The sequence below is a fragment of the Gymnoscopelus microlampas genome (assembly GCF_963454915.1).
Source record: "Gymnoscopelus microlampas genome assembly, chromosome: 21".
NCBI lineage: Eukaryota > Metazoa > Chordata > Actinopteri > Myctophiformes > Myctophidae > Gymnoscopelus > Gymnoscopelus microlampas.
Window position 1 is genome coordinate 1,199,479 of NC_139958.1, and position 23,570 is coordinate 1,223,048.

General features: G+C 42.6%; 1 protein-coding gene across 2 annotated transcripts in view; it reads right to left on the bottom strand.

The window, feature by feature from the left end:
- Window positions 1-5,395: 5,395 nt before the first annotated feature.
- The window catches only part of LOC311037053 (uncharacterized protein), a 45,763-nt gene continuing 27,588 nt past the window's right edge, over window positions 5,396-23,570 (bottom strand). For both annotated transcript variants that reach the window (XM_084046116.1, XM_084046115.1), the window contains 7 exons: window positions 19,737-19,885; window positions 18,329-18,464; window positions 17,144-17,218; window positions 16,727-16,792; window positions 13,852-13,923; window positions 7,653-7,806; window positions 5,396-5,566 (listed from right to left, as the gene is read on the bottom strand). In XM_084046116.1, coding sequence (XP_083902242.1) covers window positions 5,400-5,566; window positions 7,653-7,806; window positions 13,852-13,923; window positions 16,727-16,792; window positions 17,144-17,218; window positions 18,329-18,464; window positions 19,737-19,885 — 819 coding nt within the window. In that variant the 3' untranslated portion in view covers window positions 5,396-5,399. The remainder of the gene's footprint in view (window positions 5,567-7,652; window positions 7,807-13,851; window positions 13,924-16,726; window positions 16,793-17,143; window positions 17,219-18,328; window positions 18,465-19,736; window positions 19,886-23,570) is intronic.

Sequence of the window (23,570 nt, forward strand, 5' to 3'; positions counted from 1 at the left end):
GCCGTATGCTAAGCGAACTAGCATGACGTCATTTCCTCCCGTCTTGTTGCCATGAAAACGACGCTGCGCTGGAAAAAACAAAACAAAAAAACAAGGATGCGACACTGACCAATCAGAGCGCGACAAGCACTTCCGCGCAACAGTGACGACACAGATACATCCTGGTTATGTTTGTTTGTCTGTTTGTTTTACATAAATTACAACATGTGTCCCCATTTGAATATTATATTATATATATATTACATACATAAGACCACATATAAATACTATTTGTACATAAATAACATGTGTCCACATTTAAATATATTATATATTAAATATTACATACATTAAGACCACATTTAAATAATGTTTGTACATAAATAATAACCTTAAGGTCAGAGAGAGAAGGATGAGGCACTGTGACAGGAACCTGGAACTAGAGGCAAGCAAACTGACACTATGGAGTTAACCCAGGACATGTGACACTATGGAGTTAACCCAGGACATGTGACACTATGGAGTTAACCCAGGACATGTGACACTATGGAGTTAACCCAGGACATGTGACACTATGGAGTTAACCCAGGACATACTGACACTATGGAGTTAACCCAGGACATGTGACACTATGGAGTTAACCCAGGACATACTGACACTATGGAGTTAACCCAGGACATGTGACACTATGGAGTTAACCCAGGACATGTGACACTATGGAGTTAACCCAGGACATGTGACACTATGGAGTTAACCCAGGACATACTGACACTATGGAGTTAACCCAGGACATACTGACACTATGGAGTTAACCCAGGACATGTGACACTATGGAGTTAACCCAGGACATGTGACACTATGGAGTTAACCCAGGACAAACTGACACTATGGAGTTAACCCAGGACATGTGACACTATGGAGTTAACCCAGGACAAACTGACACTATGGAGTTAACCCAGGACATGTGACACTATGGAGTTAACCCAGGACAAACTGACACTATGGAGTTAACCCAGGACATGTGACACTATGGAGTTAACCCAGGACATGTGACACTATGGAGTTAACCCAGGACATACTGACACTATGGAGTTAACCCAGGACATGTGACACTATGGAGTTAACCCAGGACATGTGACACTATGGAGTTAACCCAGGACAAACTGACACTATGGAGTTAACCCAGGACATACTGACACTATGGAGTTAACCCAGGACATGTGACACTATGGAGTTAACCCAGGACATGTGACACTATGGAGTTAACCCAGGACATGTGACACTATGGAGTTAACCCAGGACACACTGACACTATGGAGTTAACCCAGGACACACTGACACTATGGAGTTAACCCAGGACATACTGACACTATGGAGTTAACCCAGGACATGTGACACTATGGAGTTAACCCAGGACATACTGACACTATGGAGTTAACCCAGGACATGTGACACTATGGAGTTAACCCAGGACAAACTGACACTATGGAGTTAACCCAGGACATGTGACACTATGGAGTTAACCCAGGACATGTGACACTATGGAGTTAACCCAGGACAAACTGACACTATGGAGTTAACCCAGGACATGTGACACTATGGAGTTAACCCAGGACATGTGACACTATGGAGTTAACCCAGGACATGTGACACTATGGAGTTAACCGAGGACATGTGACACTATGGAGTTAACCCAGGACATGTGACACTATGGAGTTAACCCAGGACATGTGACACTATGGAGTTAACCCAGGACATGTGACACTATGGAGTTAACCGAGGACATGTGACACTATGGAGTTAACCCAGGACATGTGACACTATGGAGTTAACCCAGGACACACTGACACTATGGAGTTAACCCAGGACATGTGACACTATGGAGTTAACCCAGGACATGTGACACTATGGAGTTAACCCAGGACATGTGACACTATGGAGTTAACCCAGGACATGTGACACTATGGAGTTAACCGAGGACATGTGACACTATGGAGTTAACCCAGGACATGTGACACTATGGAGTTAACCCAGGACACACTGACACTATGGAGTTAACCCAGGACATGTGACACTATGGAGTTAACCCAGGACATGTGACACTATGGAGTTAACCCAGGACATGTGACACTATGGAGTTAACCCAGGACATGTGACACTATGGGGCGGCAGTGTCTCAGGGATAGAGTGAACTGGAAACCGCAAGGTTCCCAGTTCGATCCCGGGCTGGGGGGCTCCCCCAGAGTTAGTGTGGAAGTGTCCTTGAGCAAGACACTGAACCCCTAATTGCTCCTGATGAGCAGGTTGGTGCCTTACATGGTTTCCTCCTCCATCGGTGTGTGAATGTGTGTGTAAATGGGTTAATGTAATGCACAATCTATGTAAATCTATGTTACAAATTTACCATTTATGGAGTTAACCCAGGACAAAGCCAGGAAAGGCGAGAAGCACCACCTACGCTGATGTGTGACAGCAGAGCTGACAACACTGTAGAGTTATAGACCCTGATGTTAGACAGGAGAGAGAGAGGAGGAGATAGAGGAGGACAGTGATTCAGGAGTCCAGAGTTGGTCAGACCTCACTCTCACATCACATACATCTCACATTGATTTTATTGGGGTTCACCAACATTTAGGATAAGTTTATCATATACAGTATTGTGTTGTCATAACAGTCAAAACAACACATTTTAAATGCTGGATTAACTGAGTAACTGTTGAACGCATGTACGTACTGTATGCCCTTTATTATTAAAGTGAAATCAGTGTAACTGATTATTGACAGGCTGGTTGCTCAGTATATTACAGACAGAACATCACTTTAACTCTGCTATTATCATGATAATCATCAGACAGAAGATGACTTTAACTCTGCTATTATAATAATAATCATCAGACAGACAGAAGATGACTTTAACTCTGCTCTGAGCTTGGAGACTTCAGGATGTTCAGCATGTTAGTGAGGCTGGTCATGTTCACACTCAAAATAACTGCAAGTGCATTTTGAAGCCACAGGGTGGCAGCCAAACACCACTGTATTACAGTGACAGTTTGAAGACATGATGGAGGTTGCAGTGACTTTACGTTTAACATTTAACAGTTTAACAGTGTCCTCTCTTTCAAATCTCTTCTAAGAATTCACTTTTATCGCACAGTTTTTTCCTAGATTATGAATTGCTGTACTATTTATGAAATGAATGTCTGATTGTATTTATGTTGTTATTGTAAAGCACTTTGTAACTTGTTCTTGAAAGGTGCTAAAGTATATAAATAAAGTTATTATTATTATGTATTCCCTGGAGTAACTCTTCATGTCTTCCCTGAAGCAACACTTTACACCACGAAGACAAATGTTATTCAAAGACATCTTTATTTCAGTAAAAGATTTAAACTATAAAAAGATGAACATAAATCATTAGACAGTAACGAAACAAAATATACAGAACTTCAACTTTGAACAAAAAACAGCAACAACAAATGTTTTAACCTGAACACCTCACATCCAGCTCCTGTAAACTCTTTGAACATTTAACTTCCAGCCAATTGATTCACATTTAATGTTTAATTAAATAACAGGCCTGTTTCACCTTAAGTTACATTTCTACTGCTCTGACCAACACATTCTCACTCCCAAGACGGGACGGGACGGGACCACACATGTTGACTCGAGGGGGCGGGACGGGACGGGACCACACATGTTGACTCGAGGGGACGGGACGGGACCACACATGTTGACTCGAGGGGACGGGACGGGACGGTGATAAGTTACCATTCTGTCCCCATCGGGACGTAACTGGAACGGCGGCCTGTCTGCTGAAGCGGACTTTGTCCACGTTCGACACGGGGCCTCACTCGCTCGCTCGACTCACCGCCGCCACGCCTCTCGTGACTAAAGTTTACTTCAGACGGCGCTGCGTTTTTTTTTTCTTTTTAGCGGAGCCGTCACCCGTCCACGTCTCTGGTTTGAGAACGCTCACTTCCGCTTTCCTGGAGTGCGGAACGGAAGCGGTGGTGAGTGGGACGGGCGTTAAATGGCGTGAAGGAGACCCCCGTCACAGCAAACGTTTTTGGTCACATTGTGTCACAATAGTCTGTTTTGGGAGCATTGCTGCTTGTCTGGCTGACATCTCGGAGTGGATGTCGACGAACCACCTGAAGCTCAACCTGGACAAGACCGAGCTGATGTTCATCCCAGGGAAGGGCTGTCCTCACCGAGACATGGCCATCACCATTGAGAACGCTGTGGTGACGTCAACTCGGACTGCGAAGAATCTGGGTGTGACCCTGGACGATCAACTGTCGTTCTCGGCTAACATCGCATCAGTGACACGGTCCTGCAGATTCCTCCTCTACAACATCATGAGGATTCGCCCCTTCCTCACGTAGAAGGCAGCCCAGGTGCTCATCCAGGCTCTTGTCATCTCCCGCCTGGACTACTGCAACTCCCTCCTGACTGGTGCTCCGGCATCTGCCATCAGACCTCTGGAGCTTGTTCAGAAAGCTGCGGCTCGTCTGGTGTTCAACCGCCCCAAGTTCTCTCACACAACTATCCTTCTCCGTTCTCTGCACTGGCTCCCCGTAGCGGCTCGCATTCAGTTTAAAACCCTGGTGCTAGCCTATAGGGCAGTGAAAGGAACAGCTCCTTCTTACCTCCGGGTTTTGGTCAATGCCCACACCCCTGCCCGACCACTCCGGTCTGCCACCTCAGGGCGACTGACTCCCTCGCCACTCAACGGTCCTTCTGGTCGATCGACACGGTCACGACTTTTTTCTGTTCTGGCCCCACAGTGGTGGAATGAACTTCCCACTAATGTCAGGACAGCAGAGTCACTGCCCATCTTTCGCCGCAGGCTGAAAACCCACCTCTTCAGGAAACACTACCCTTCCTCTTTGCCTGGCCTACTTGTTGTTAACTAGCTGTAGGAACTATTGTTGTATTGTTGTATTGGATCTATTAGCTCGTGCTCATTTGATTTGGCTATTTTATCTCATGTGTTTATTAAAGTAGGTAGCTGATATATTGCACTTTTACCTTAGCGCTAGGTATACTCTTGGTTTCTTGTTTTTACAGGAAATGCACTTAAGACCTCTGGTGATTAGTAGTTTCGTTCCCTACCTATGTTGAATGCACTTATTGTAAGTCGCTTTGGATAAAAGCGTTTGCTAAATGACTGTAATGTAATGTAATGAAAGTGTGTTTTGACAAAACGGACTGTAAATTATAAGAAGCAAACGGGAAGTGTACAGGAAACTAGGAGTGTACTTTACTTAGTGAACGCATCTGTGCAACCACTTATGACGGTTATTTTACACTTTGGCTATTCAAAAATAGCAGATCTACAAGCTCATAGTGCGGCACCGAGTGCCGCGCTATGAGCTTGTAGATCTGCTATTTTTTGAAAAAAAAAAAAAAAAAATTTGCTAGTGAGGAGGACTGTGCCAGACGGCAGAGCTGGTGCGCTTGTTGAAGCGAGGCTTGCTGGTGTGGAAGATGGCTTGCAGGTTGGGAGGCTCTATGGGGCCGAACAGGGAGTGCAGGTCCGGCGGGTTGAAGTACTCTTTGAGGAGAGTCTGCTGCAGCTTTGGACCTGAGAGGAAAAAACAAGAGACAGTTCTGGGATTTACTCATTTAACTTTTTACTTAGTAAAATCATGAGATACATCATGGAAAAACTAAAAGTACTTATTAGGTTATTCAATCCATTGATAGAACTAGAAAAGGTGCTCCTCGGAGTACAGGTCTCCGCCAGGTGACAGGTCAGGTAGGTTATTGTGGCCTCCTGGTGGTGCTATAACAGGCCAATGTGAAAAGGGTGGCATTTCTTCCTCTGCCTAGTGGGAATGTGCAAATCTTCATGCAAATCGCACACTACGTTCATGATTTGGGGCATTTTGTTCAAAACTGACCAATCCTGCAAACTTTTGAAGCCAACCTTAGCCAGTCAGGATGGAATATGAAATATCGGACAGATCCTTCTTGATCACATGACTATAGAGATCTATCTAGAAATCTGTAGGAGTAATATTCAAAAATGGGTTTTGCACAAATCGGCCTACTGACGCTATAACAGGCCCATGTGAAAAATGTGGGGCAGAGTTCTGAATTGGCATCCAGGGAGTGTGTGTGCACAGTTTCGCAGCGACCGGGCCAACGGTGCCGAAGATTAGCTGGTCACAGACAGAAGGACGGACACACGGACGGACAGGGGGTAAAAACATACTCTCTCGCCATGCCTTTCGGCCTGGCGGAGACAATAATCTGTAAGAAAATGGATAGCCGTAGCCCCTACAGACATCTACTAGTAAACAGAGTTCTTCATTCAGTCACTGTGTGATGTAGGTGGCCTGCCTCTTTAGGAGAGCAGAAGCAGCTTGGAGTCTATTCATTACAATAGAAGAGTGAACGTGAACACAGCTTCTGAACTGTTCTTTAGCTCCATGGTCACTGAACTAAAGATCGCACAGTCAGGCTATTAGACGGTCAGGCTATTAGATGGTCAGGCTATTAGATGGTCAGGCTTCTTTCATTGGTGTTGTGTCCTAAACCAGGGGTCATCAATATGTCCTTACATGGACACACGTGTCTGTGGCAAGACTTGTTCTTGTCCGTGTTATAGTTTTAGATTCTGTTATTTTACATAACATTATAATGTTCTTATTTTGATCACAAGACCTAATCACTGAATGTTGGTCTTGAGGTTTTCTTCAAAGTATGATTTACTACGACTATGGTACAAAGGAGTCCACTAGTACTAGTGGTTCTCTAATGTTTTATTTGCAAGGACCTCCGTAACTCTGAGAGTGTACAAATGTGTACGATACGGTCATTCAGGGCTAGTTCTCTATGTGTTTCCTGTAATATTATTGTCCACTCATTTTGAATGTTTGTGGCAAAAATAGAATTTTTACAAAAATGTCCACTACAAGCCAGCGTGACGATGACCCCTGGCCTAAACCCTAACATTTAACTTCACAAACACTATGCCTAACCCCTACCTTAACACATTGACTGCCATCGGCTAATCTCAGAACGTCCATCGTAGTGCCAAGCTATTTCTTACCTTTTTTGTTTTTTTGATTCCGTCATAGGCCCCGCTAAATCCGTTTAAAATCCGCGTTCATTTGGTTCGACACAAACACGGGACCCGACCGAACAAAACGCTGAAAACCGTGCGGCGATCCGACACTGCATTCTGGAGAACGAGAGGAAAACGCTAAAATGGTGGATGTGGTGAGAAAAACAACAAGCCAGAGATAATGGCGTCCAAAGTTGACCGCTAGACAGGAAACGGAGGCGGGAGAAAAAACGGAAACAGTATTATTTCGTTTCCGGTCCGCCCCCTTCGAGACCGGAAGTGCAAAAAAAATCCGGAATCTGCACCTGCACGATTTAACATGGGAAAACACCCGCCCCGTAGGACTACGTCACTACGGGAACGGCAGTTAACGGTTGGATTTAACGGCCCGTAGGACTACGGGCCTGGCAGTGGATGTGTTAACCCTAACCCCTACCTTACAGAAATGATGCCTAAACCTAACCTCAAAACCCGTGTCCACCTGGGCCAAACACGGGGAAAAGAGACTCACGCAGGACACCATGTGTGTACCATTCCTCCTCTAATGGCGAGGCGTGGGTTGGGCCTATCTTCCTAAACTAAGAGTCTTCATTCGTACCTTCAGCCCAGGACGGGATGGGTTTCCGTGGCGCTGACTCGTCGTCGGTGGAGTCGTCGCTGTTCTGGTCCATCCCGTAGTCGTCTGGGTTGGAGCTCAACTTCACCGGCTTGTTTCCACCTTTAGGGGTGATGGAGTACGACTGTGGAGACTGCTGTAGACACACAACACATGACAACTATCAGTATGACTGTGGAGACTGCTGTAGACACACAACACATGACAACTATCAGTATTCATTCATTCATTCATTCAAGATTTATTTATTCTCAAAATTACACTAATTAAACTCATTTGCAGTGTCGTCGAGTAATACAATACAGTGCAAATTCAACAACATCACAGTTTAAAAATACATTGCAACTGGGAATTGTAAAATAAAAGACATACAGTACATGTGAGATGGTTAGTTACAAAAGTTACAAAAAGAAATCAAGACAACATTTTTCAAAATTTGAAATTCTAAAACGACTGAAGGTACTAGAGTGGTTCATTTCAATGTAGTCTGCAGGTCATTCCATGTGGTAGGACCACAGAGGATAAAAGCAGATCTACCAAATTCAGAGTTGACCGTGGGCACCTTAAATGTGAGAAAACTACTTGAACGGGTGTGATAGGGTCCAGCGGGGGCCCATTCCAAACATGATGAGATGTAGCTATAGGACAATCTCCAAGTATGGCTTTATAGAAGAACAGATGCCAGTGCAGTTCTCATCTCTCTGCCAAGGAGAGCCATCCAACCTTATTATATAAAATACAATGATGAGTACCATAACTATCACCCTGATGAATCTGATCAGTAGGACTGAGGAGAGACACAACCAGGGTTGAGCACTGAAGTCGGTACTTTTAAATGGTACTGACTGAATCACTGACTGTTGGTACTGACTGGGTTATTGTGCTCACCTCTCTTTGTGCGGGTCAGGAGCCTAGCAGCAGCATTTTGTATCAGTTGCAATCTATGAACATTTTTCTTACTGATCCCTGAATAAAGAGCATTGATTGCAATAGTCAAGTCAAGGAGATAAAAGCGTGAATGACCTTTTCTAGGTCTGCAGCTGTAAGGAAAGGCCTGACCTTTGCTAGTTGTCTTAGCTGGACAAAGCAGGATGAAGAGTGGAGAGTGGGCGCCAACTAACTAAAGCTGTGATTATGTGACAAAGTTGAACTTTTAAAGACCGTTTGGTTCGGTGCCATTGGACTAGATTATGCAAAATGCCTCAAACATGAAGCAATAATGTTTAAAGTGTTGATAAAGTTATCAAAGAGCAGCTTATCTCTAAATTAGATCATCAAAGAATAAGCTCATTTCATTAACTATGGACTACGTAAACATATTTGGTGAAAATAGCCGATCTACAATCACTTACAAACTAACTGTGCCACGTTTCAGTACATCTGAACGCATCCGTGGCCGGTCGCATCCGTTACAGTTGACATTTTAGTGACCACGTTGGTATGCTCTTAAATGTATTATGATCTGACATCTACTCTCACACTAGTCTTGTCTGTGTTCACCCCCCCCCCCCCCCCACTCACTGCAGAGCAGCAATGAGACTCACTCACTCTGTGTTGAAAGTGTGACAGCGGGACAAGAACTCTGATTGATTTTTAGCTTTTTCTGTATGACTGCATCGTATCAAAAAAAAGTCGGTATGCGTATGCTAGTGGTTCTCACACCTTTTCATGTCAAGGACCCCAAAATGATGTTTTTTTTTTGCTGCAGAGTATAGCTATACTATACTATTGTCGACGAGCTAAACTAGCTAAACTAATGGCTCATGTCAGTTTTTCAGGAAAAATTAAAAACTGATCCAAAACAAAACTATAGGATCATTTCACCCAAAATGTTTATAAGTCAAAATCCTTTGCCAATTCTTTTGGCCTAAGTCACAAAAACAAGTGACTTAGGCAAAAAAAAAGGCCTATTTTGGCCTAAGTCACACTAGAGAGGCCATTATACTAAAAGGGGAGTGAACAGCATGATCCTTTTCAAGTAGGAGATAGGCCATTTTACCAGAGGTGGCCAGTGTCATGAGGAGCTGACTTAGGCAAAAATATCATTTTCCTAAAAAAATTACTTAGGCCATTAGTTTAGCAAGGTGACGATATACTATACCATACTATACATTGTGGTTGTTGTTATTCAGTGATGATGAGTCATACTATATATTATACCATACTATACATTGTGGTTGTTATTCAGTAATGATGAGTCATACTATATAGTATACCATACTATACATTGTGGTTGTTATTCAGTAATGATGAGTCATACTATATATTATACCATACTATACATTGTGGTTGTTATTCAGTGATAGTAGAGTCAAAAATGGAGGTTCCGTGACCATCCTTTGGCAAGTAAGGTTTGACGATTGATTTGACCTCTATGGACCCTTTAGAAAAGATTTAGCCCCCAGGTCCCTCCCAAAAATCCTGGCATTTTTTGCTAGACAGCCAAATTCAAAATGGCGCCCGACGCCATCTCTAAAAATTAACTTTTGATCTGAATGACCTAGAATCATGTATGAAGGCACTTTTCCATACAAGTCAACCATGAGGATTCCAAATCTGACACAATTTTAATTGTAAGACCTTGTTTTGACTCCGAAATTCAAGATGGCCGACATCCAGTAGAGTAAAAACTTATACCCAGGGGGCAAAGGGGGGTATGCTGCATTTGCCCTGCCATAAAAGGTTGGCCACCAGAAATCATATCTATGACCCAGTAGGATCACAACCTATATGGACAACCCGGTCACCTTGCTGCTGGAAATCCAATATGGCCGCCTCAATATTATCAGAAAGTAGCTTTGGCAATAACTTTTGAACCAGATGGGCTAGAAATAAAAACTTGGTGTCTATTTCATGGTTTCAGAGCATGAGAAACTCAACTCATATGGCAGACCCACACCATGAGTCTGGTCAGAGTCGTGTAATCCGGGACACAGAGATGGTAGTCAAGGTCATGGCAGCAGTGGAGACTAACCCATGATCAACATATCTACAGGACAGTGTGCTGATTCCACAGTCAAGGACGACTTGATGAGTGTGAAAGAACTGGGAGGCACTGAAGGCACTGTGTGAGTCACTGTCCAGTGAACAGAAGAAGACAAGCATAATGAAGCTTAACACTTTCTACACTCAAAACACATCATCTAAAATATCTAAGGGGAAAACCTCAGCACCTGGCAAGAGCAATGAAATTACTGCCCTCCTGCGCATGACCCAAATCATAGCCAGTGGTGGAGAACTCAACCTTGTCTTTATAGGCAACCACGAGTGCAGTGACTTCCCCCCTTCCCTCTTCCAGGAAGATGGCAGGATGAGAACAGGTACCAAGGCAAGCCTTGTTAAGGTCCTGAAAGAGGAGACCAAAGTTGCATGCATCCCTGACCTGCCTACAGAAGACATAAAAACAGCAGTAGTTATTGATGCCATGTATGCCATGCGCCATTGGTCGTTCCTGAAAGGTGAAGCATTTGGAACAATCGCTGAACGATACCAACGTCTGCTGTTGAATGATGTGCCTGCTGGCACAGAGATCATTCACTTCTGTTTTGACCGGTACAGTGGACCTAGTCTTAAGACAGCTGAGCAAGAACACAGATATGCTTGACCAAAACCTGCCAAAGAATATGAAGTCAGTATGCATTACACAGCTCCAGATCCTCAGGAGTTTTTTGCTGTGTCAGCTAACAAGGCAAACCTATTGAGTTTCCTCTGTGACGAATGGTGTGAAAATGAGAAACTTAAGGCGGCCCTTGGTCCAACACATCTTTACCTGGGTGGGGGGGTTAAAGAAGAGACAAGGAGTGTGGTGATCAATGAGGGGTCTATTGAAGATGTCCCTGCACTAGAATCCACACAACAGGAGGCTGATACAAGAATAATACTCCACACCCTGTACAGCGTCCAGAATGACAAAGTTGACAGAGTTCTCATCCATGCCAATGACACAGACAACATCATCATGTGCCTTTACTATGCAGCAACCCATCTCAGATGCCTTCCAGAGCTGTGGGTGAGAACAGAGCAAAATTCATACCTTCCTCTCCATCAAATGGTATCAGCACTGGGGCTCGCACAGTGTCGTGCCCTGCCCTTTATCCATAGTTTAAGTGGCAGAGATACTGTACCACCAGCTATCCCTTCTTCACTGGGAAGAAGGCATGGTTCAAGGCCATCATGCGTCTGGATCTCTGCACTTGAGGAGTTTGGTGAAAACTCTTATGATTCCCTCTCAGATGACGTCCATAAATCCGGCACGAGACCTCACAATTGCTGTATATACATCCAAAGAGGACCACCAGGAGGATTTTGACCTGAGTAAGCTTAGAGTGTACAAGTTCCTCAATAATAGATCAACCCTCTTAAAGCTGCTGCCCCCGACAGAGAATGCCTTTGACCTGCACCTGAGAAGAGCTGTCTCTCAGTGCTAGCAATGCAGTCCCCCTTGCATCTACCGAGCCAGCCTGGCCTGTGTCAATGAACAAGGCAATATCATGCAGCTGTATCAAAGGCTGCCAAAAAAAACTGTTCCCGTGCAAAGAAGGCAATTCCATGCTACTTAGGATGCCGTTGCCAGGGACTGGAGACACGATGCAGCAGGATCAGTGCAACACATGACAACAGTGACAGTGAATAGCATTGTACCATAGTATCATTGGCTTTAGAAGCAGGCAAGACAGCACCATAGAGGTCAAAATGAACCTTTTGTAGGCAACCTCAATTCCGCCTTTACTCTATTTGTCACTAAGTAGTCTATCTTTTGTTATGTTACTTGAATGCATACCACTATGTTAATTTGTATAGCCCTAAAGTTGAAGTTTATGGCAAGTCTTGGAGTGTGCATGTGTCGGTTTATATTGTATTTAGTTTATTAAAATGATACATAAGATACGTTGTGGGCTTTTTCTCCGATTTTCTCTGCAATCATCCCCACAACTATAGATCTATAAATCAATAAATCTGAGGGGAAATGTAATACCATACATTATTTATGACTGCAGCCATATTGACAACATATAAATTAAAGCTCAAACTGACCAAATGTGTTCATATTGCTTAAAAAGCAGACTTTTTGCTGTAAAAAAAAAAAAAGAAAAACTCATTTTCGAGTGGCGTCCATCTTGGAAATATGCAAATGAAAGGTCCAGACACACCCAATCATAAAGATAAGTATTCCATTGAGTTTCTCATGCTCTGAAACCATGAAATAGACACCAAGTTTTTATTTCTAGCCCATCTGGTTCAAAAGTTATTGCCAAAGCTATTTTCTGATAATATTGAGGCGGCCATATTGGATTTCCAGCAGCAAGGTGACCGGGTTGTCCATATAGGTTGTGATCCTACTGGGTCATAGATATTATTTCTGGTGGCCAACCTTTTATGGCAGGACAAATGCAGCATACCCCCCTTTGCCCCCTGGGTATAAGTTTTTACTCTACTGGATGTCGGCCATCTTGAATTTCGGAGTCAAAACAAGGTCTTACAATTAAAATTGTGTCAGATTTGGAATCCTCATGGTTGACTTGTATGGAAAAGTGCCTTCATACATGATTCTAGGTCATTCAGATCAAAAGTTAATTTTTAGAGATGGCGCCGGGCGCCATTTTGAATTTGGCTGTCTAGCAAAAAATGCCAGGATTTTTGGGAGGGACCTGGGGGCTAAATCTTTTCTAAAGGGTCCATAGAGGTCAAATCAATCGTCAAACCTTACTTGCCAAAGGATGGTCACGGAACCTCCATTTTTGACTCTACTATATATATTATACCATACTATACATTGTGGTTGTTATTCAGTGATGAGTCATACTATATATTATACCATACTATACATTCTGGTTGTTGTTATTCAGTGATGATGAGTCATACTATATATTATACCATACTATACATTGTGGTGGTTGTTATTCAGTGATGATGAGTCATACTATATATTATACCATACTATACATTGTGGTGGTTGTTATTCAGTGATGATGAGTCATACTATATATTATACCATACTATACATTGTGGTGGTTGTTATTCAGTGATGATGAGTCATACTAGCTCAGAGTGAATGAATGAAAGTGATGGTTTGTAGCATTCTGTATTTTTCTCATATAAAGAAACATCTTTAATTCCATATTCGGACGTCCTGTCAGGTACTTATTGATGGTAGTAGATCTACACATCATGCAGGGTTTACCTCAACATCCATGGTCACATTGAGCCCAGCAGCCTTCATCCCCTTCCCCACCGGAGTCTTCATCACAGAGCTCTGCAGGAGAGAGAGAGCAGGCGTCAATGTGAGGTCTTACAGATCAGCAGATATTAATGTGAGGTCTTACAGATCAGCAGATATTAATGTGTGGTCTTACAGATCAGCAGATATTAATGTGAGGTCTTACAGATCAGCAGATATTAATGTGTGGTCTTACAGATCAGCAGATATTAATGTGAGGTCTTACAGATCAGCAGATATTAATGTGAGGTCTTACAGATCAGCAGATATTAATGTGTGGTCTTACAGATCAGCAGATATTAATGTGAGGTCTTACAGATCAGCAGATATTAATGTGAGGTCTTACAGATCAGCAGTTAGTGTGAGGTGTTACAGATCAGATCATGTGAGGTCTTATAGATCAGCAGATGAGAAGGGTTTGTTAACTCATAGTCTCACGTAGCCAGACAACTATTCCACAATCTCTGAATGTTATATAGAGTCGGCGCCCCAGTCTGTGTCTTCCGTGAGGAAGAAGCCCAACAAATCCACGGTGAGGCCTTTAGGAGGGCCATTCAAGCAAGCCGCTAAGGGAGCCTGCAGTACCACCACGGGCCAAGACACCATCACACCAGAATGAAATGTTTGGAGCGGGGGAGCCTGGTGCAACGCACAGGTCCTGGACCTGGTGAGACGGAGGAGGAGCCCGGCCAGGAGGCCATCCACAGAGCCTAGCCCCTCCACGTACCAGCAATTCCTCTCCCCCATTCCTGGCAGAGTAGTTTTGGACAAGCGTATTGAGTGGCCCTGTCTTTCCCTATTTAGGACTGACCGTGGGTAGCTACCTGGGACGTAAGTCGGGACTTGATCAACCCTGGCTGGGTCACCTGGGCGAGGGTGTATGTTGTTGCGAGACCCGAAACATCCTATGACCCCAGGCTACAACACTGATGATACGTCCCAGGTGCATCCATGTGATGTTTTTTCGTTATAGTCTGGAACTATAACTCCCGAAATCCGAGAGAGGAAACTGGCACTTCCGTTCACGAAAATATATTTTAAAATATCTTTACTTTTTCTTTTTTAATTTCCATTTCTGCTAAGCATCAAGCTATGCAAAGACTAAACAGAAGTGAGGAGGAGGCTTCATATCTGGTTTATATTCTAATCATGATCAGAGCTTCAGAGTCCCAGACTGTATGACCGCAAACATTTGAACATTGTGGGAGGTAACAGTCTGACCACGAGAGACTACTTAAAACACCAATCAGAGAAACATGTTGTTTTGTGAACGCCAAAGAACAGCCATGTTTCTGCTGATACAATTGAAGACGGAATGAAGAGATTCAAAAGGATAAACTAAGTTGTTCTATCATAACCATGAGCTCACTACAGATCATTTGATGATGGTCAGGAGTGATTATCCTATAGTGCAGGCCAAGGACCCCCTAGCTGACAGAGAGATAAAGCAGGGACCCCCTCTATATTGGATACAATTGTGTTTAATATTAAACTTTTTTTGTTTACTTGGTCTGCTCTTTTTTCCCCTCTGCACCTAAACCTCTGTGCCAAAAATAGCAGATCTACAAGCTCACAACACCTCGCGCTGCGAGTCGTTATGAGCTTGTAGATCTGCTATTTTTGGCTAATGTTCTCCTCAGAAAAGGGATGAATAGGGTTCGGGTGGTTAAGGGAAGAAAAAAAATCATAACAACAAGATTTAGCGGACCCCCTGTAGTAACTCTGAGGACCCCCTAGGGGTCCCGCCCCCCCCTGTTGAAGACCCCTGCTATAGTGTGTAAGATGTAATTACTCCTCTAGTCTGAGCCCAGCTTTAATGATGCAACAGCTGAGATAGAGATTACACACACACACACACACACACACACACACACGTCTTCAGAGTGTTCAGTAAGAGGTCTCTATCTAGCCTGGTAAACCCTCCCTCCGGAAATTTCATTTCCATTTGATTTCTGGAGTGAGTCTGGCCTGAACGCCCATTGTGGGGGTTTCTAGTGCATTACCAAATAACCGAGCCTATCAGCGTCGTCGCTCATCGTTCTGTGATTGACAGCGACAGTTGGCCAATCAGGTGGCGAGTACGAGTGAGCCCGAATGGGACCGAGTGCAGCCGACAAAAATGGAACGATCCGCCATTGTTTCTGCGGCCAGTTACACTTTTTACTTTCGGTTTTAAAACGCTCTCAATCTTCTTTTTTGAGGCACGGAATTTACTTTTAAGATATCGCTTGGATAGAATGTAGTTGTTTAACTTCATATATGTGGTCAATTAATCATGACAGAGCCTATTTAAAAATAAACATTTAGAGAACCGGCAGGGGCGGGTATTGACACGCATGTATCCCAATAAGGCAACCTATTTTGGGCATGGCCGTCTCAAAAGTCCCGTTGCGTCACATAGTCTGGAGGTGGTAAAAATGAACTGCTGATTGGCTGAAGGGGAAAACGATCATTGGCTGAAGGGGTTGTCAGTCAACGGTATTACTCCCGCCCAACTCCAGCCCACAGCCAATATTGCAGAATGGGCGATCATGCCAGACTCACTCCAGATATCAAATGGAAATGAGATTTCCGGAGGGAGGGTTTACCAGGCTAGTCTCTATCCAGCTCTTTACTAAACACAATTCTATTGGATCAGGAGTGAGGACTCATCCAGGATAAACCAGTGAAATGTTAGAGATCTGGAACAGGATCACATTGAAGCTGATTAACGCCTTCTCCCTCCTGACTGCATTCATCTGGTGAGCATCTGAAGATGGACTTTCTGTTTACTAATACTGAACCAACACCAGGCAGCAAAGATGACTACAGAACATATTTAATAAAGATAACATGTCACCTCCATGTTCACGGTCACGTTGAGGCCGGCTGCAGTCTGCTTTAACGGCTGCTTTGCTGCACTCTGCTGTGAGGAAAGAACCGTGTGAATATTAGTCTGAAATCTGATAGGATGGTTCAAACAACAAGAGGAATCCTGAGTAGGATGAGTTTACCTAAACAACTAAAACAAGCTGTGCTCAAATGACACTTTTTTCTACCTCTTTTTCTCCCTAATTTAGTCCTAACGCCAATTAATGCCATTATGCCACCTTAGATGCTTCAGAAACACTATAATACATGTGATTGTGTGTGTATTACTAACCTGCATCTTAGATGCTTCAGAAACACTGTAATACATGTGATTGTGTGTATTACTAACCTGCATCTTAGATGCTTCAGAAACACTGTAATACATGTGATTGTGTGTATTACTAACCTGCATCTTAGATGCTGCTTCAGCCTGTCTCTGTTGAGCAGCTTTCTCCTCTGAAGCCAGTCTCTGCTGCTCTTCCTACAGACATAGAGGACTGTTACTGACAATCATTATCATCACTCATCATGGGGCGGCAGTGGCTCAGGGGTAGAGTGGCCGGGTAGAGTGAACTGGAAACCGCAAGGTTCCCAGTTCGATCCCGGGCTGAGGCGCTACCCCAGAGTTAGTGTGGAAATGTCCTTGAGCAAGACGCTCACTAATTGAGCTCCTGATGAGCAGGTTGGTGCCTTGCATGGTTTCCTCCGCCACCGGTGTATGAATGTGTGTGTGAATGGGTTAATGGCACAATCAATGTAAAGCGCTTTGGATAAAAGCGCTATATAAATGCACCATTTACCATCACTGTCTGTCTGTCTGTAACCTTACAATCATTATCATCACTGTCTGTCTGGTAAAAAATAAATCAATGCTCTATTTTATACTTCATTGTATTACTGTGTCAAGCTAAACTAACCTCTGTCCGATAAGAGAACACATTATTATATAATAAGCTGTTACAGATATGATGGATATATTGTACAGCCTCTAAATGTGTTAGAGTAAATGCAGATCACAGAAACCATTGTGGAGAAGTGACTTCATAACATGACGTTGCTCGTCAACATTCAAGAACGCTGGTTATTTATGTGTTTTTAAAAATTCTATGAATGACATTAAGTGTTGTACTCATTTCTATTTCTCTACTGTTTTAGCATCATGAATACAGTGAGTTACTATACTGATGTGAAGAGTTACATCATGAATACAGTGAGTTACTATACTGATGTGAAGAGTTACATCATGAATACAGTGACTTACTATACTGATGTGAAGAGTTACATCATGAATACAGTGAGTTACTATACTGATGTGAAGAGTTACATCATGAATACAGTGAGTTACTATACTGATGTGAAGAGTTACATCATGAATACAGTGAGTTACTATACTGATGTGAACAGTTACATCATGAATACAGTAAGTTACTATACTGATGTGAAGAGTTACATCATGAATACAGTAAGTTACTATACTGATGTGAAGAGTTACATCATGAATACAGTGAGTTACTATACTGATGTGAAGAGTTACATCATGAATACAGTGAGTTACTATACTGATGTGAAGAGTTACAAACTGATCGTTTACCTTCTTTCTCTGTTCTTCCAGCTCCTTTCTCTTCTCTGCTTCTCTCCTCTCCTTGTCCCTGGCAGATCTCTCCTGCTCCTCTCTCCTCTCCTTCTCCTGTTGAAGAGCCAGAGCCTTCTCAGCCTCCGCTCGCTCCCTGAGAACAAAACATTCATTAATGAACTTTTATTAAAGATTAAAGTAAAACAAATCTCACAACATTGAGACATTATTACTACAGGGCGTGGCTGTGTCATCCACCAACAATAGCAGATCTACAAGCTGGCAGTGCTCGCATTGTGAGCTACTTGCATGTACAACATATTTTAGACTTAAGGTCCTTACATACCGGGGCGATTTTTTCGTGCGAATAATGCGTTTTTTTTTTAAACTTTATAAAGTCAATGGCTCCGTACATGGAGCGAAAAAGCGAAGCGAAAAAGCGCCTTTTAATTATTCGGAACGAGTCCGAATTTTGCGTATATTCGCTATATTCGCCGGTATGTAAGGACCTTTAGACTTTAGTCTCTTTTGTCTCGTTTCTTTCCATGTTTTCTCCTTGCCCTCTGTCTCTCTCTGCCCCCCCGCCCCCCCTCCCTCCCTTAAAACTATAAACGATGGAGCACGACAAAGCTTTCAGCTGTAAACCTGTGAGACAACAGATCTGATTACAAACTGTCACACTGGCCCTCATTTATCAACACGTAATGGGTGTACGGTGAGATCACCAGTTTTCAGCATTTATCATTCTATGGTGACTCTGACTTCAGTAACGGCCCGCTAAGATCTCATGTCAAGTCTGAGGACGTGTAGACTTTGTCTGAACCTGTTTGTTCCATCTTAGACCTGATGAGCAGCATGTCTGACAGGCATCTGGACACATGTATCCACTCCAACATGTATATCTATCACACTAATAAATAAACCCTGTGAAAAATACGTTTTATAAACTAAGTCATACATGGACATGCAGCCTATTTTATTACCAAGTGACAAATGACAAGCAATTAAAGTCTAACAGCCTGTTTGAAATGTTAAGTCATGTTCTGCTTCATTCACTCTGTTAGACAAACTGCTTTAACAGTCATTCACATAAGATTGCAGATCTGCATTGACTATTTGAAAATAGCAGATCTACAAGCTACTAAGTGTGTAGTCAGTGTGTGTAGTAAGTGTGTAGTAAAGTGTGTAGTCAGTGTGTGTAGTGTAGTAAAGTGTGTAGTCAGTGTGTGTAGTGTAGTAAAGTGTGTAGTCAGTGTGTGTAGTCAGTACGTGTGTGTAGTCAGTGTGTAGTAAAGTGTGTAGTCAGTGTGTGGTAAGTGTGTGTAGTGTAGTAAAGTGTGTAGTCAGTGTGTGTAGTCAGTACGTGTGTGTAGTCAGTGTGTAGTAAAGTGTGTAGTCAGTGTGTGTAGTGTAGTAAAGTGTGTACCTTTGGGCAGCAGCCTGCCGCTCCCTCCTCTCATGTTCCTTCTTCACCTCCTGAGCTCGCCGCGCCTCCTCCAGCTTGCTCCTCCTCTGCTCCTCCTCCTCAGCCCTCCTCTTGGCCTGCAGCGCACGCTGACTCCTCTCCTCCTCCTCCTGTGGGGCAGGAGAACCAGGAGAACATTGTAAACCACTTTGAGCACCAGGAGAACATTCTAAACTACTTCAACCCTGTACAATTATTTGTGTGACAATTAATGGTCTACTTAAATGTGTAATGGTGACAGATCTATGCGGTGTGAGCCTTTAGATAGACACAGTACTGTCAACTTACAGTCTGTTTAATGTGTGTCTTTAGATAGAGACACAGTACTGTCAACTTACAGTCTGTTTAATGTGTGTCTTTAGATAGAGACACAGTACTGTCAACTTAGTCTGTTTAATGTGTGTCTTTAGATAGATACACAGTACTGTCAACTTACAGTCTGTTTAATGTGTGTCTTTAGATAGACACAGTACTGTCAACTTACAGCCTGTTTAATGTGTGTCTTTAGATAGAGACACAGTACTGTCAACTTACAGTCTGTTTAATGTGTGTCTTTAGATAGACACAGTACTGTCAACTTACAGCCTGTTTAATGTGTGTCTTTAGATAGACACAGTACTGTCAACTTACAGTCTGTTTAATGTGTGTCTTTAGATAGACAGTACTGTCAACTTACAGTCTGTTTAATGTGTGTCTTTAGATAGACACAGTACTGTCAACTTACAGCCTGTTTAATGTGTGTCTTTAGATAGACACAGTACTGTCAACTTACAGCCTGTTTAATGTGTGTCTTTAGATAGACACACAGTACTGTCAACTTACAGTCTGTTTAATGTGTGTCTTTAGATAGACACAGTACTGTCAACTTACAGCCTGTTTAATGTGTGTCTTTAGATAGACACAGTACTGTCAACTTACAGCCTGTTTAATGTGTGTCTTTAGATAGACACACAGTACTGTCAACTTACAGCCTGTTTAATGTGTGTCTTTAGATAGACACACAGTACTGTCAACTTACAGTCTGTTTAATGTGTGTCTTTAGATAGAGACAGTAGTCAACTTACAGCCTGTTTAATGTGTGTCTTTAGATAGACACACAGTACTGTCAACTTACAGTCTGTTTAATGTGTATCTTTAGATAGACACAGTACTGTCAACTTACAGTCTGTTTAATGTGTGTCTTTAGATAGAGACAGTACTGTCAACTTACAGTCTGTTTAATGTGTGTCTTTAGATAGACACAGTACTGTCAACTTACAGTCTGTTTAATGTGTGTCTTTAGATAGACACAGTACTGTCAACTTACAGTCTGTTTAATGTGTGTCTTTAGATAGACACACAGTACTGTCAACTTACAGCCTGTTTAATGTGTGTCTTTAGATAGACACAGTACTGTCAACTTACAGCCTGTTTAATGTGTGTCTTTAGATACACAGTACTGTCAACTTACAGTCTGTTTAATGTCTGTCTTTAGATAGACACAGTACTGTCAACTTACAGCCTGTTTAATGTGTGTCTTTAGATAGAGACAGTACTGTCAACTTACAGTCTGTTTAATGTGTGTCTTTAGATAGACACAGTACTGTCAACTTACAGCCTGTTTAATGTGTGTCTTTAGATAGACACAGTACTGTCAACTTACAGTCTGTTTAATGTGTGTCTTTAGATAGACACACAGTACTGTCAACTTACAGTCTGTTTAATGTGTGTCTTTAGATAGACACAGTACTGTCAACTTACAGCCTGTTTAATGTGTGTCTTTAGATAGACACAGTACTGTCAACTTACAGCCTGTTTAATGTGTGTCTTTAGATACACAGTACTGTCAACTTACAGTCTGTTTAATGTGTGTCTTTAGATAGCAGTGATGTTGCTAGGTTTTCAATGCAATGGGTCCTGGGATGCAAGGGTGGTCTTTTAGATGGGTCCCAGGGACATTTTATGGGTCCCACAAAAATGCACAGCGTTTAACTCGTGTTTCATCTTATATGGTTATATTCATGTAGAACATGTATCTGAAAGAAAAGTACACAATTCCAAATCCGACAACTAGTACTTGTAGTACTTGTAGTACTTGATTTTTTTTTTTTACATTAACCACTTGAATCCTAGTATCCCTTTTCTGAGGAGAACTTTAGCCAAAAATAGCAGATCTACAAGCTCACACTTGTGAGCTTGTAGATCTGCTATTTTTGGAGTTATAGGTGTGTAAAGGGAAAAAAGAGCAGCAAAAGTTTATCTGAAACACAATTTTATACAATATAGAGGGGGTCCCTGCTTCATCTCTCTCTCAACTAGGGGGTCCTTGGCCTGAAAACACTGAAGACCCCTGCTCTACAGGGAATTATTTGATATCTGGCTGCACGGAAAGACACAAGAATCACAGCTGCCATTAATTAGTGCTGTTCAGTGTTGATTGCCTAGTGGTCAAATTGGGGTCAACGAGCCATCGTTAACTTGCTTTGAAGTTGGGCTGTAAGTTGCGCAGCACTTTCACTCTCTCCCTCTAGCAGCAGCTCGCAATGCCCTGAGACAGAGAGAGAATACTTCTCCATACGGCGGCGTTTTACCGAGATTTTTCTTGTTTTCTGCACTATGCCTTGTAATCCGCGGACGGCTTTGAAATCCACGGATGGCCTTCAAATCCGCGGTAATTTCCGCTAAATTGTAGTGCGTCCCATGGACGCAACGAGGGTGCCGTGAATGCGTCCTTTTTCAATATGGTGCGTCAGAGACGCAGGACGCAGGCCTATGAGCATCTCTGAGATAGACACAGTACTATCAACTTACAGTCTGTTTAATGTGTGTCTTTAGATAGACACAGTACTGTCAACTTACAGCCTGTTTAATGTGTGTCTTTAGATAGACACAGTACTGTCAACTTACAGTCTGTTTAATGTGTGTCTTTAGATAGACACAGTACTGTCAACTTACAGTCTGTTTAATGTGTGTCTTTAGATAGACACAGTACTGTCAACTTACAGCCTGTTTAATGTGTGTCTTTAGATAGAGACAGTACTGTCAACTTACAGCCTGTTTAATGTGTGTCTTTAGATAGAGACACAGTACTGTCAACTTACAGTCTGTTTAATGTGTGTCTTTAGATACACAGTACTGTCAACTTACAGTCTGTTTAATGTGTGTCTTTAGATAGACACAGTACTGTCAACTTACAGTCTGTTTAATGTGTGTCTTTAGATAGACACAGTACTGTCAACTTACAGTCTGTTTAATGTGTGTCTTTAGATAGACAGTACTGTCAACTTACAGCCTGTTTAATGTGTGTCTTTAGATACACAGTACTGTCAACTTACAGTCTGTTTAATGTGTGTCTTTAGATAGACACAGTACTGTCAACTTACAGCCTGTTTAATGTGTGTCTTTAGATAGACACAGTACTGTCAACTTACAGTCTGTTTAATGTGTGTCTTTAGATAGAGACAGTACTGTCAACTTACAGTCTGTTTAATGTGTGTCTTTAGATAGACACAGTACTGTCAACTTACAGTCTGTTTAATGTGTGTCTTTAGATAGACACAGTACTGTCAACTTACAGCCTGTTTAATGTGTGTCTTTAGATAGACACAGTACTGTCAACTTAGTCTGTTTAATGTGTGTCTTTAGATAGAGACACAGTACTGTCAACTTACAGTCTGTTTAATGTGTGTCTTTAGATAGAGACACAGAGTACTGTCAACTTACAGTCTGTTTAATGTGTGTCTTTAGATAGACACAGTACTGTCAACTTACAGCCTGTTTAATGTGTGTCTTTAGATAGACACACAGTACTGTCAA